Source organism: Ascaphus truei, chromosome 5, assembly GCF_040206685.1.
Source record: "Ascaphus truei isolate aAscTru1 chromosome 5, aAscTru1.hap1, whole genome shotgun sequence".
Classification (NCBI taxonomy): domain Eukaryota; kingdom Metazoa; phylum Chordata; class Amphibia; order Anura; family Ascaphidae; genus Ascaphus; species Ascaphus truei.
This window is the reverse complement of record NC_134487.1, coordinates 124,805,265-124,819,169: the sequence shown is the minus strand read 5'-3', so window position 1 is coordinate 124,819,169 and position 13,905 is coordinate 124,805,265. Positions and strand designations below refer to the sequence as shown.

The 13,905-nt window shown below is 44.8% G+C and overlaps 1 protein-coding gene across 1 annotated transcript in view; it reads right to left on the bottom strand.

The window, feature by feature from the left end:
• The window catches only part of C5H12orf42 (chromosome 5 C12orf42 homolog), a 456,508-nt gene that overhangs the window by 400,555 nt on the left and 42,048 nt on the right, over window positions 1–13,905 (bottom strand). The window contains exon 2 of the mRNA XM_075599098.1: window positions 9,581–9,652. Coding sequence (XP_075455213.1) covers window positions 9,581–9,652 — 72 coding nt within the window. The remainder of the gene's footprint in view (window positions 1–9,580; window positions 9,653–13,905) is intronic.

The following is a 13,905-nucleotide window of genomic DNA, read 5'->3' as shown; positions in this document are numbered from 1 at the left end:
GATGACCATCATTCTCCTCTCATATGAGGACAAATCAAGGTCTGGCGGTAGTCTCTCTCTTGCCCATCTTGACTCAGCTGCATGTTCAGAAATCTTCTTCTAAAGTTTGCGCTTGCTATCTGTTCACATTTTTCTTTAATTTATCTACTGTGCACACTACATTCCCTTGGACATTTAGTGTATTAATTGGAGCGTAATGTGGACTTTTGCTATGTAACTGTTAAAACGCATGTACATTGTATTGGTTGCCCTGTCGGCACTATTATTTGTCCTGCTACTGCATTTACCAATACGTGAATGCTTTTGGTCACGGATGTGGTATTTGCATATAATTAGCTTTATGGATACCCGTTAAGCTCGAGAAAATAATGTCTGTTACTTATTTAGGTAACCTGACGTTATTTTGATTGATCTGGGCCATTGGCTGTGTGATTTAACTGAGCTTAGAGCAACCTATGCAACATTTAGATGACAGATACTTTATCCTATATTTGTATTTACAGTATATTGATAGAGGAAGGCAAACAAAACACCCCAGTGAAATTTCAACCAATGATATCTCAGATGGGGGAAAATATATTATGCATATGATTTATTGGGTGTGTATCGGGTGTGAGTGTGCGTGTATATATAATACATGTGTATGTGGTGTGTGTGTTTGTATATGTATATTTATTTTTATATACACACGTATATATGTATATGTGTGTATATATATATCACACACAATGAAATTATATATATTATACAGTGACTCCTCGCTTACTGACATCCTGCTTATTGATGGATGCCTTATCCGACGTTGGACCCGTTTATCTGGTGGTCACTGCCGCCGATTAACATGGACCCGCAATCCGACAGTCCGTTAACCGATGGCGGTTTGGCATCCCCCCCCCCCTCCCGCACATCACATCTCCTCTCCCCCCCTGCACATTTCATCTCCTCCCCCCCACCCTGCACATCACATCCCCTCTCCCCCCTGCACATTTCATCTCCCCCCCACCCTGCACATCGCATCCCCTCTCCCCCCTGCACATTTCATCTCCTTCCCCCCTGCACATCACATTTCCTCTCCCCCACTGCACATCACATCTCCTCCCCCCCACCCTGCACATCGCATCCCCTCTCCCCCCTGCACATCACATCTCCTCTCCCCCCCTGCACATCACATCTCCTCCCCCCCCCCACCCTGCACATCACATCCCCTCTCCCCCCTGCACATCACATCTCCTCTCCCCCTGCACATCACATCTCCTCTCCCCCTGCACATCACATTTCCTCTCCCCCTCCCGCACATCACCTCTCCCCCCCACCCTGCACATCGCATCACCTCTCCCCCCCTGCACATCACATCCCCTCTCCCCTGCACATCGCATCCCCTCTCCCCCCTGCCCATCACATCTCCTCTCCCCCCTGCACATCGCATCCACTCTCCCCCCCTGTACATCACATCTCGTCTTCCCCCCTTCACATCACATCTCCTCTCCCCCTCTCCCCTGCACATCGCATCCCCTCTCCCCTGCACATCGCATCCCCTCTCCCCTGCACATCGCATCCCTTCTCCCCTGCACATCGCATCCCCTCTCTCCTGCACATCGCATCCCTTCTCCCCTGCACATCGCATCCCCTCTCCCCTGCACATCGCATCCTCTCTCCCCTGCACATCGCATCCTCTCTCCCCTGCACATCGCATCCCCTCTCCCCTGCACATCACATCTCCTCTCTCCTGCACACTGCATCCCATCATTATGATGGTTATATTATGATAGTTGTGATGTTAAATAAAAGCTGTGGCTTTTATACTCCAAAGTATGGTGTGGTGTTTGTGTGTGTTTGTGTCCATTATTTTCGTGGGAAAGAAGAGGGAAGGTAAGTGTCTTCTGCTGGCATCCTGTAAAATATCTGTAGCTCTTGTTGTTAGCCATTCCATTACTAAAATAAATGCACTTACACCATTAACGTTTACTACAGTATGTGAGTGGGCATATGTTGTAATCCCTGATATACAGTCGATGATAACATTAGTTAATTATATACTGAAAATGAATTAAACCATTTAAGTAAAATGTATGTTACAGTACCTACAGTATAAGTTACATCTTCTCTGCACATTTCTTCTCCTCACCCCTACACATCATATCCCCTCTCCCAAAGTTCCCCATGACTGCTCCTGGCTTCCTTTCCCATCTGGCTGCCACCCGCCTCCTGCCATTTGCCGGCGGGCAAGTCAATCAATGCCCTCCACCTGCTCGGTGATTAGGTGAGCCACGCGAGACGTCACTACTGGGGGCGGGGACTGTTGGCTATCACCGGAACAGCAAAATGCATAGAGTGTGTTGCACTCAGCTGTGTGATCTGCAGAGTAGAGAGCGGGCCATCCTCCGACATCCTGACGGCTGAGAAACCGGAGCCGGAAGTGATGCGGGTGGTCGTTACGTGAGCAGAGGTATGACGAACGAGGAAGTGTTGAGATTGCGACTCACCACACTGGGACACTGTCCTTCCTGCTTCACTATCTATACAGCGCCAAAGTGTAAGCCTTGAATTGTGAGAGATTATTTATACAGTAAACTGCATTTATACTTTCAATCTGCACTATGGTCTTGTAATGGAGTGCTCACCACAAACAAGGTGTGACTGGGAGGCCGAGGTGGGGATTTGATATAAAACCAACCCAAAGCCACGTGGGCGCTTCTGGAGTGTAGATTGGTCGAGGTAGCCAGGTCGGGGTAGGACAGGTCTGGATGTTCAGTAATATTTGCCGAGGTCGTGTGTTGGAGAGTAGCGGATCGTAGGAGGTACTTAGCCGTGGCCTGGATTGGAGAGAGACAGATCGTCGTGGTACTTTGCCGAGGTCAGTATTGGAGATGTGAGGATGGTCGTACGTAGCCAAGGTCAGGAGAACAGAAGAGCAGAGTCTGGAAGTGTAGCCAAGGTCAGGAACAAGTAACAAGGAGCAGGACAAGACTGTGGAGGAAAGACAGCAGTGCACACTTCGCTAGCAGGAAGGTTTATGCTCAGCCAATTTGCCAGTGTTGGAGGTTGGAGGTTGGAGCATACTCAGGAGTATGTCTGGCTGTGGTTGGCTGGAGAGATTTAGCATAGGTGTATACTCAGGCAGAGGAATCAGCAACAGGTGTAGTATAGGCAGAGGAGCAAGAAAGGTTCTGTGCATGTGTGCGAGTGCCGGACGCTGCGTGACGGTGGTGTCACCGTGCGAGCGTAGCCTGGAGGCGGGGCCAGCGGGGCCAGCGGGGATGGCATTGAGTGCAGAATGTGGTCCGCGTGCGCCCCTAGATGGGATGCTGGTATTTGCCAGCAGCCGAGATGTGCTGCAGGAGGCAGGAGAAGCGGAACACCCGGTCACGGGTTGGGGTAAGCGAGGAGCGCCGAGGATCGTGGATCCTTACAGGTCTGTTTTTCTGTCTCTGAGATACACTGGACCACCTAACATCATACCTAAGATAGAGACATCATTGTCAGTGTTTGGGACAATGCCGTGAATATCTGCTTCATTGTGAGTAGGAATTTTAAAGACTTTCTTTCACTTCATTTTCCTTTGCACAACATTATTGAACTATGTAATGTTTTTTTCTTTTACAGGGTTATAACCACCGCTCCCCTTACGCTTTGGAGAGTACCGGCCATTGCTACCAGTTCCCCATCATCTCTGCACTCTGCCTGTTTACCAACTTTACTTATTAGTAGAAAAAACAGAAATGCATTCAATTATTTGTCCTATTGGGGCTTCATTGTTTACTGTCCAGTACTGTCAATCACTTGTGCTTTTATCGCATATAGTAACATAGTAACTTTGATGAGAAAGGTTACATCTCTTGCAATGTTGTTTAAGTTACATTATTATGCATAGGAAGGTAAAGAAATAGAGAAGTACATAGGGAATGCACAGTAAAACAGTCGGGTAAATAAAATAACACATCTAGTGAAGCAAGTCAAGCTCACAATAAATAATTATTCTAAATTGATCCATGGAATATGTTGTAGGTAGTATAAGGGTTAACATTAAATAATGCTTTAAAATAATCTTTAATATGCACAGGAAAACATGCATCCGCCCCAAATCTGATTCTATGTGTCCCAACTTCCGGGGATCCCCTGGTTCCCGAGATACTAGTTCTGTCCAATGTAAAAAATACTTGCCTGGTAGACACAATGTGTCCTCGGGTTCAGGCCTGCTATGGTGGCCAATAGAAAGCTGAATCATCATCAGAAGATGGTGTTTGCTATATTCTATTAGTCAGCCACCAGCCATATATGTAATATTTTTCTGCCGTACACCGACATTAAAAACTGCAAGTATCTTGGGAACTGGATGGTGACCACAGGTCGGGAATTAATGGATTAGTTCAAGGGATATGCCCTGGTTCAGGTCCAATCAAAAGTACAAGAAGTCGGGACAGCTGCTTCAAAACATCCGTCAGCAAAAACATTGCTTTCTACACGTGTAGATTTATAGATTTATGCTTTCACATGAACATTAAAGCATTCCCTAAATAGGTAACGTATTCCTGAGAACAATTGTTTTATCATATAGTATATCATGGATTAAAACTTTAACGTTTGTACAATAATTGTCTTAACTTTTTGTTGTTGAAAAACAACAAAAACACAATACATTCCACTCTTGTTTGTTCCCATTAAAAATGGGTTCACAGGTTTGGTTATGGAAACATAGATTAATTTACTGAGCAACCTACTTAATAAAGTGCAAACACATGCATCACTGTCATCTGCATGGTATCCTAATTAAGTATGGTCCCATTAGTGGCAATAAAGCTACACTAAACACCTGTGATATGGACATCTAGGTCACACCAAACAAATGTGTTTATGATTTTAAAATCTTTTGAAAAGTGGTAGCCTTAGTCCAACTGCAGGAGGTGTCCAGAGGTTTAAACCAGGAGACTGCTTTTCGAAAATAAATGTAGGCTTTATTTCGTCCCAAAGCTTTTCCTAGCAAAAAAATGCAACAACAAAAAGAACAGTTTTCAATAGCGAATTAAAGTTTATATGCATCTGTAGACGTCTGTGCGGGTACTTGGTGTCCCTATGTATCAAGGACACACACCTGTCGTCTGCACGGCTCGGACATACTTGCCCAAAATCCAGGGTTCCTAAAGCCAGAGGCCAGCAGCATAAAACCCAGGGCTTTCAGTGATCAAAGTTTCTCTGTATCAAGGACTCGCAGGTACAGACAAGATGTAATGTGGAAAATAGCTGAAGCGCTCAAATGCAGGTATAATATCAAAAATAATAAGCCAAACCACTAAACCAGGGTACTAACAATTGATATAGTACCTATTGTGTGATATTGTGGGTACTATCATCCTGAAGACAGGTGGTGTGTGGTGCAACCCACTCACCATCAGTCTCATTGGAAGGTTCCCCTGAAAAATATACAAATACTCACATCCTGGTAGGGCAGGTAGGCAGGCTGTGCAGCTACTCAATGCAATACAGGGAAAAAGGAGACCAAAAAGCGCACCAGCACAAACGGAGCAGGAAGGACCCAAAACAAAAAATGATTAAAAGGGCACTTTAATGTGACAAAAGACCCATCCAACGCGTTTCGAACATCACAGCGTTCTTTTCCTGCTCCGTTTGTGCTGGTGCGCTTTTTGGTCTCCTTTTTCCCTGTACATACAAGATGTACACAGACCAGGGGAGCGAAACAAACATTTCCCTTTCCTGCCTTTTAAACTATTGCTACACTCAAGTGGGTTTGTTAGCTGCCCTGCCTTCCTCCAGACAAGGATGAACTATGAACAAAAACTAAAATCTAGGCCACTATTTGTGTAGTGCTAAAACAAGTGTGCAATGTGAATAAATATAAATACTGAAAGTAACTGCAACCCAAAATTAACCGCCTTAAGGTTAACAATAGATCAAAAGAAAAACTAAAAGGGGAGATTTAAGAACCCTCTAAGTGTAATAATGAATACATTTTATTCTCTATTACACTTAGAGGGTTCTTAGTGCTCCCCTTTTAGTTTCTGTTCTTAGGTATTAACTAATATCTGTTGGTAACAGGCTTGCCCCTGTTACATACCTCCCCTGTTTGTGGATATCCTTTGCTTCCCGCAGTGAAAGCCCATCCATCCACTCTCGTGAGACCAAATTGTAGCTCGAAAGAGAGTGGCTGGAGAGCGCGATACCACTTAGTCTGGGTCTCTGCAGTAGTTTTCCATGTTTTTTGCCTTTGAGGCAGTTATCTGGTACTCAAGAAATGAAGTAATGCGACTTGCTACGTCTTTATCAGTTTATGGCCACGATATGTGCTGGTGGTCGGAGAATACCGGTAACAAAGTCCTTGTAACCGGTGCACATATCCCAGTGTTTCTTCAAAAGGCGCTTTAATTCAGCACCGTTTTTCCACGATGTACTTAGCTTCCTCGACCCCACTGAGAACTTCTTGCTTAAGTTCCTGTTTCCATCTTGCCAACTCTTCTTTTACTCCCTTGCAAGGTGTTTTCCATGCGTCATGTGATCTTTTAATCCCCGTCACTAGGGTGACTATCCGTGTCTGGATCAGCTCAACCTTGACAGAGATTACATCAACTCTGATTGACTCATGGGGCATCTTTATTTGGCAGTCGGCAGACTTATAGTCTTGGGACTTTCTTTTTCGATGCATTCATTTATCCAGCCTGTCCGCTTTTTCCATGTGTGGGGAAGTCCCAAGTGATGTATGGCGGGGTATCTCTACTACAGTAGAACCGTCTTGAAGCTCATTCAGTACTTAGGGGACCCCAGCCTACAGCTTCCTTATCCATCATGAGATTATCACAAAAGGACAACCCCTTTTCAGTAGAGAGGTCATCTGTGCCTGCACATCAATTTTGCTGTTGTTCTCCTCACACATAACCGCCATTTTAAAAACCCATGTGGGGGTTTCCCCCCGCATACGTAATAAGGGTAGACTTTGGTTCCAGAATCAGAACCGTGTGTGGGTCACCATCTGTAGCAGTCCCCTCATTCAGAGTGTGGCGTTAGTGGCTTTATCCAGCGCTACATACGTTTTCTGCCTCGATCTGAAGCCATTTATTCTGGCCACCTCTGCATGTGGTTCTTCCACTTTTACTCCTGTTGTGCAAGCCATTGCAGGAACTGTTGCAAACAAAAGCAAAACATTTTTTCCTTGACAGTCTCTGGGGCCCCTTGGAAATTCAAGGGCCATCTCTCATCCTACTTCGAACACCATATGCTTTTTGAAAATAAATGTAGGCTTTATATAGCCCCAACGCTTTAACAATAAAAATAGAGGCTTTTCCAAGCAAAAAAAAAGCAACAAAAAGAACAGTTTTCTATAGCGGATTAAAGACTATGAGTCTGTAGGCATCTGTGCAGATACTTGGTGTTCCTATGTCCCTATGCTCGGCCATCGTTGCCTCAAGTCCAGGGTTCCTGGGGCTCGAGTCCAGCAGCATAAAGTCAAGGGTTTTCAGTGACCAAAGTCCCTCTGTATCAAGGACTCAGAAGTATAGACGGGATGTACGCAGACCAGGGGAGTGAGACAAAAACTTCCCTTTCCTGTCTTTTAAAACATTGCTACACTCAGGTGGGCCCTGCATTCCTCCAAACAGAGATAAACTACTAAAGACAAAAAATACTCAATGCTACACCCAATGTGACAAAATGTATAGTTAAATACTTCAATGTTAGTATTCTCGTGAGTAAGAGTTATTTAATTAAACCGTTTGGCCAAAGAATTATAAGCCTGTAGCCACGTCACGACCAGTATGCGCGTCCTAGCACCACCAGTGACAATTCTCATTTACCTCTGCAGTGGAGGGAGAATGGTCTAAGTAGCCCTGTCCTGCACTGACTGGTGCCTGGAAAATCCTGCTACTTAAAAAGTGGGGAGGGGTGAGCTTAAACCCAGGGAGGAGCGACCACCAACCTCCAGTCAACTGATACCAGTTGAAAATTAAAATTAATGAACACACAGTCCCTGCAAGCTCTAACCCAAGAACCAGGATTAACTACTACATTGCCGACACCCAACAGATCTATCTGTTGGTAACAGGCTTACCCCTGTTACACTAACCAATAAACGTAGCATCCTATTAAACCTATTCAATGCAGGAGAGCAGCAAAGGGCTTTAAATATAACAAGATCCTGTAAAGAATATGGACAGTGTTACTCACTAATACAAATATCATTGCAAAGTCCTGTGATACAAATATTTAAAATTCATACAGTTATTAAAGTCCCTCAGAAACCTAAGTGATTGCTACAATTATTATTTAAAAATAAATAAATGTTATGCTGGAACACAGAGCTGCTGAAGAGCCAGAACAGCCGTCCTGAGCCCAGCGGCTGTGAGGGGCCCGACCAGCCGGCACTAGAAGTTAAAGCGCTCTCTCTCCCGTGCATCTGCGTGGCCTCTGGTGTTAGCCCTGACCACGTGCACACCGGAAATTGACCAACTTTCGGATCGGAGCAGCACCGGAGGCTTCCCACCCAAGTTAAGGGGAAGGTGTATCTGTGTGTTAGGAATAAGGGGGGGGAGAAGTGGGAGAGGGGGGGAGAAGTGGGAGAGGGGGGGAGAAGTGGGAGAGGGGGGGAAGTGGGAGAGAGGGAGAGAGACATGGGGGAGAGAAAGACACATAAGGGCTAGGGAGAGAGAGAGAGACATGGGAGCAAGTGGGAGAAAGAGAGAGAGAGACATGGGGCGAGGGGGAGAGAGAGAGACATGGGGCAGGGGAGAGAGGAGGGGCGGGGGAGAGAGGAGGGGGTGAGGGAGAGAGGAGGGTGAGAGGGAGAGAGAGGCAGGGGGAGGGAGAGAGGCGGAGCGAGGGAGAGAGAGGCGGGGGCGAGGGAGAGAGGCGGGGGCGATGTAGAGAGAGGCGGGGGTGAGATGAGAGCGAGAGGCGGGTGAGGGAGAGAAAAGCAGGGTGAGGGAGAGAGGGAGGTGGGGCGAGGGAGAGAGGCGGGGAGAGGGAGTGAGAGAGAGGCGGGCGAGGGAGAGAGGCGGGGAGAGGGAGTGAGAGAGAGGCGAGAGAGGCGGGCTGAGGGAGAGAGAGGCGGGGGCGAGAGAGAGATGAGGGAGTGATGGGGATGTGAGATATGGGAGGTTTTGCTAGGCTGTCGACACTGGGGGTGGGGGGAGTGGAGCCCCAGGTAAGCTGTTTGCAGCCCTCCTGGAACATCAAAGCCCTTGCTGCAAGGAGCACCAGCATTAGCCTGACACTCAACTTTGTGTATACTTCCCTCTACAAATATGTGAACACATATGAGTATCAATGACAAAGCTATACAAGCAGAAACTATTCATTAATATGCAACATTTTCTTGCACTCTTCCTTTCCATGTTACCACTATCCTGACCCCTATTTCGTACCCGGTCCTTCAGTTTTTCAGCAGTCTCTCTATACAGTCTCTTTCCCTTTATTTAAGTTATTTTTTTAAAGTCCCTAGCATTCTAGAGTTGCCGGGGCAACATGTGCTGGACCGGAATGGTCCCCTCACAGTTACATGTACATCGGCACAACAAAAAGTTAAGTAAAGAAGTCAACTAGTGTGGCAATTATCGTGCTCAAGTATTTTAATACTTACAGTATAATGGTAAACTCCTCTGTCCCACAAGGTTGCACCACTCACAAAAGTGACATAGAAGCGGGATGCTTGCTGCAAATTAAAATGAAAATGTGTTTAAATGTAATATTCTTTAACACATTGACAAAAGTCTATTTTATATTTGAAAAATATTTCAATAGTTGTCCAGTTACTTTTTTTCTGGTAAATCGGGAGTTGGCCAATATTTTTCCCAGTTACAAAGAGAAACATTTGGAGGATGTTGAAGTTGGTCAGAGCTCGAGATGTGCACAGGTGGTCAGAACCCAAAGAAATTAGCCCTTTTTTTAGATGTAAAAGAAAAAGTTCACCAGCGATTCGCCAGACATTAACAAAGTCCACATGCCATGTGCTTGTGCATTTTTATTTATAAAAATGTTTTACCTGGAAGTAATACATGGAGAGTTACCTCTCATTTTCAAGTATGTCCTGGGCACAGAGTTATACAAATACATGGTTATGTTAAAAGAACAGGATTATACAGTCAATTCACAGACATTTCATGGACAGATAGAGCTGGGAAATTGGGTACAGGGATAAAGGGCTTGTGAGTTTCAGATTGAAATAGAGCAGCTTTAACATCACCAAACATAAGCGAATGGCAGAAAATGGCTCACACCCTTTGGCTGCCCATCTGCTGCACCAAAGGCTGTCCGCCTTTGGGGCAACGTAGATATACACTGGGGTGGTTCAGATTCAATGCAGCTGTGAATGCAAAGTTCTTTGTCTTCTTGGCTCATTAACATTCCTGTGGGTGGAGTTGACATTCCACAAAGTACATGCAAATGTTAACCCTTAGCATGCTGGTCCTGTGCAGAGAGGAGCAGCTCTTGGGGAGCCCCATCAGGCTGTCCACCTTTGGGGCAACGCAGATGTACACTGGGGTACATTTAGGAGGACAAGTATATGAAATAAATGCTGCACACCTAAAAAGAGTATAATAAAAGATGATACAATTACCAGTGCTCCTGTGCTTGAACGATAGCCTGTAATCAATCCAATGCAAGTAGTAGCTGAAGGAACACAGGGCACAAACGGATTTGAAATAACTAACTCATTTATTGAGCCATTTAGGAGGAAGCACATGGTGGGAGCGTAATCGAACATTAGGTCTCGGTGCGACCAAGTCTCTGCTGGTATTTGGTGACCAGCGGACCCATCCCCACAGACGCTCCACCACTGGAAACTCCTCTGCCGGCCGTTTCGCCAATAAGGTAAGTTCATTTAAGGGGTTTTAGGGTAACGGGGGGTGGGGAGGTAGAGTAAGGTGTGTTTTAGAGTAATGGGGGCTAGAGTAAGAGGGGTTTTAGAGTAAGGGGAATTTTAGGGTGAAGGGGGGTTTTAGGGAAGGGGTAGCGTTAGTATTAAGGGTTAGGATTAGGGATTTTTAGGGTAAGGGATAAGGTTAGGGGCTTAACTTGGTGGTGAATCGACCAACGGAGAGATGTCCCTGTGGTAAGGTGAGTGGCGGGTAAACACTGGCAGCGATTTGGTTGTGGCTAGAAAGGGTGCGCTATACACAGAATAGACCGTGATCTGGTGATGAATCACACATTGAATTATAATAAAACAATTAATGTCTTGGATATATTGGCAAAATAGAGCACTGGCATGGTGGTGATCGCCATGGCCATAGTGACAGCAGCCGGAAAAGTCTAATGAGTGGGGCACTTGAGAAAGCCGTACTAACTGCTCCTACAAAAATGAACAGAAGTTGTACTTTACCTCCAGCAGAAGACTTCTAGTACAAAAATAAATAAGGCAAATTTTACCAACACCATCGTCTTCCTCATCAGGTGAAGCGGGCAAACTCATCACTAGAGATGGGCAATTGTTTGGGGCGAATATGGATCCACAGCGGATCGGCTGGTTCCTTCGGTTCCACGGATTTCAGCGGATTAATATCAAAAAGGGCAATTCGCGTTTTGCGGCTTTTTTTATTATTATTACCAATACACTCCACGGATTCCACAGCCCGTGGACAGATTTGTAGAATCCAATCCGCGGATTCAGTAATCCGTTGGCGGATTCTTAAAAATCCGCGGATTAGATTCTCCAAATTCATCCATGGGTTGTATCCAATGACGATTTTTGATGAATTCGCATGGATTGAATTAACCCCCTATGTGTCTGTGTGTATATGCAGTTGGGCAAACATATGTACACACGGACAGGTACATATATGTATGTTATGTGTGCCCCCTAAATCAGAAGTTCAAAATATCGAATTTTGTAATCATATTATTTGTAAGGGAACTGTAGAACCACTACATTTTATTTACAGTTCAAAACATTGCGGGCCATGTGAGTAGCAACAGCTAAGCAGTTCTCAGCAAGCACAAAGTAAAGTATTTCAACCCTTTTTCCTAAGCTCTTCTCTAAAAATTGACAAAAAGTATTATAAAGTAGCTATGAACCAGGGGGCCTTAAAAGCTCAACCAGGATACAGGTGGGATCACTTCATTTCTGAAAAGCTATTGTAAGCAACAAGAGAAAACATACTTCAAAGTAAGAAGCAGCTCGGATATTCATTGCAAGTAAGTCATTAACTTGATTTTCCAATGAATCTGGCATTAGGCATTCATTAACAACTGTTTGAATTTAAGTTGAACTGTAGCTGAATAATGTAGGCTGATCAATGAGAACAAATTGAACGAGAGAAATTTGGACGCTTCTAAATGCAATTAACTTGTTTTGCAGTAATTACATATTGAAGGCTTAATCAAGTACTCCTGGAAAACCATAAGGATTTGCCACGCAGGCTAATGGTACATAGTTGTATGAAAAAGCAGAAGCACTGGCCTCCTTTCATAAGAAAGATAGACTAGTGTGGTGTTCATAACGAACAGAGCTCAGCTTTACTGGTGGGGGAGTGGGGGGGAAAGAAGGCAGCCTAGAGCCTACATGTTATAAAAACAAGAATAGCTTTAAAGAATAGAAAAACAATGTTATTTAGGGAGGGACTTCATCATTAACATGTAAGTGCAGGCAGGTGGTGCAATAGAGGGTTAATGCTTTGTGTTTCTCATAAAAGGCAGACACAAGTACCTAAATACTTGAGTATATTCCAATAAATAACTGAAACCACCTAGTGAATCAGGTGTATAAAGGCTGCATCTACTCCTAACATTTTCCTGCCCATTCTATCCCCGCTAATGAGTTTGAAACTGGATAACTTCAACTGAAAAGGTCAGGATCAGAACATATATCCCTGCTAGCTATGTTTGCAAGATTAGGAATAAATTACATAAGGACATCCAATTTATCTAACATCTAACTTTACAATTAATGTACACAGGGAGATATTTTTAGCACTAATTGAATTAGCCATGTCTAATGCCTATCAATGCTGGAACCTCTACAATTGAGAAAGATCTTATCAGCATCGTATGAACTACTTAGTCATATACTCGGACGGTTAATCATTAAATGGACTTAAATAACAGGCAGAGAAGTCACCAGGTGACAATCACAAGATACAGAAGTATATGTGGTCACTAGAGAAGGAAAATCTTTGCAGCAAGTTAGCATACTGTATGTGTTAGATTTAACATAATTGTGTAATAATATTATTCATTAATAAAAAAAAAGTGCCACACTTTCTTTAGAAACAATGCAAACATCTGAAATAAGCTTAAAAAAAAGTGATAAAATATGTTGTATTAACGTTGAATGGTGATACAGAGAATACAATACCAAAGTAAACATGTCACCACTGAACACAAAAATTATGATTTAAGTTGTTAATTGACCCATAACACAAGTGGTCATCTGACCTTTCAGTCCCCAGAGGGACCTTCTAATCCCATTCTGTGTTTAAAAGCTGTGTAAACAGCGGGCTTTCGCTTATTAGGGTTCCGTGTAAAAATGGACACATTGTGTTGCCATTTGCATGTCATTTCCCAGAAACACTTGCTGCAGTGGGAGCACTGTATACTAGGTGATAATGGTTGAAAGGCAGGGTTGCAGACCTGTCTAAGGCCTGGGACCCGCTGCGCCCGGCGGTGCGGGCGGCCGCACGAGCGTTCCCCACCAGCAGGGGAATCCTCCCGAGCCAGTCCCAGTCCCCCCTCACGGCACAGCTCACTACACGCTGTGACGCGTCAGCCGCTAGGGGATTCAAGAGAATTGTAATCCCAAGCGTCGACGCGTCACGTGGTGTGGCTGTGAGCCAATGAGGAGGGGAGGAGGGGAGGCTTCGGGGAGGAGAGTGTGGAGGGAAAGCAGCGTGAGTGTCTATCTGTGTGTGTGTATGTGTGTCTGAGTGCCTATCTGTGTGAGTGTATGTGTGTGCCCGAGTGCGTGAG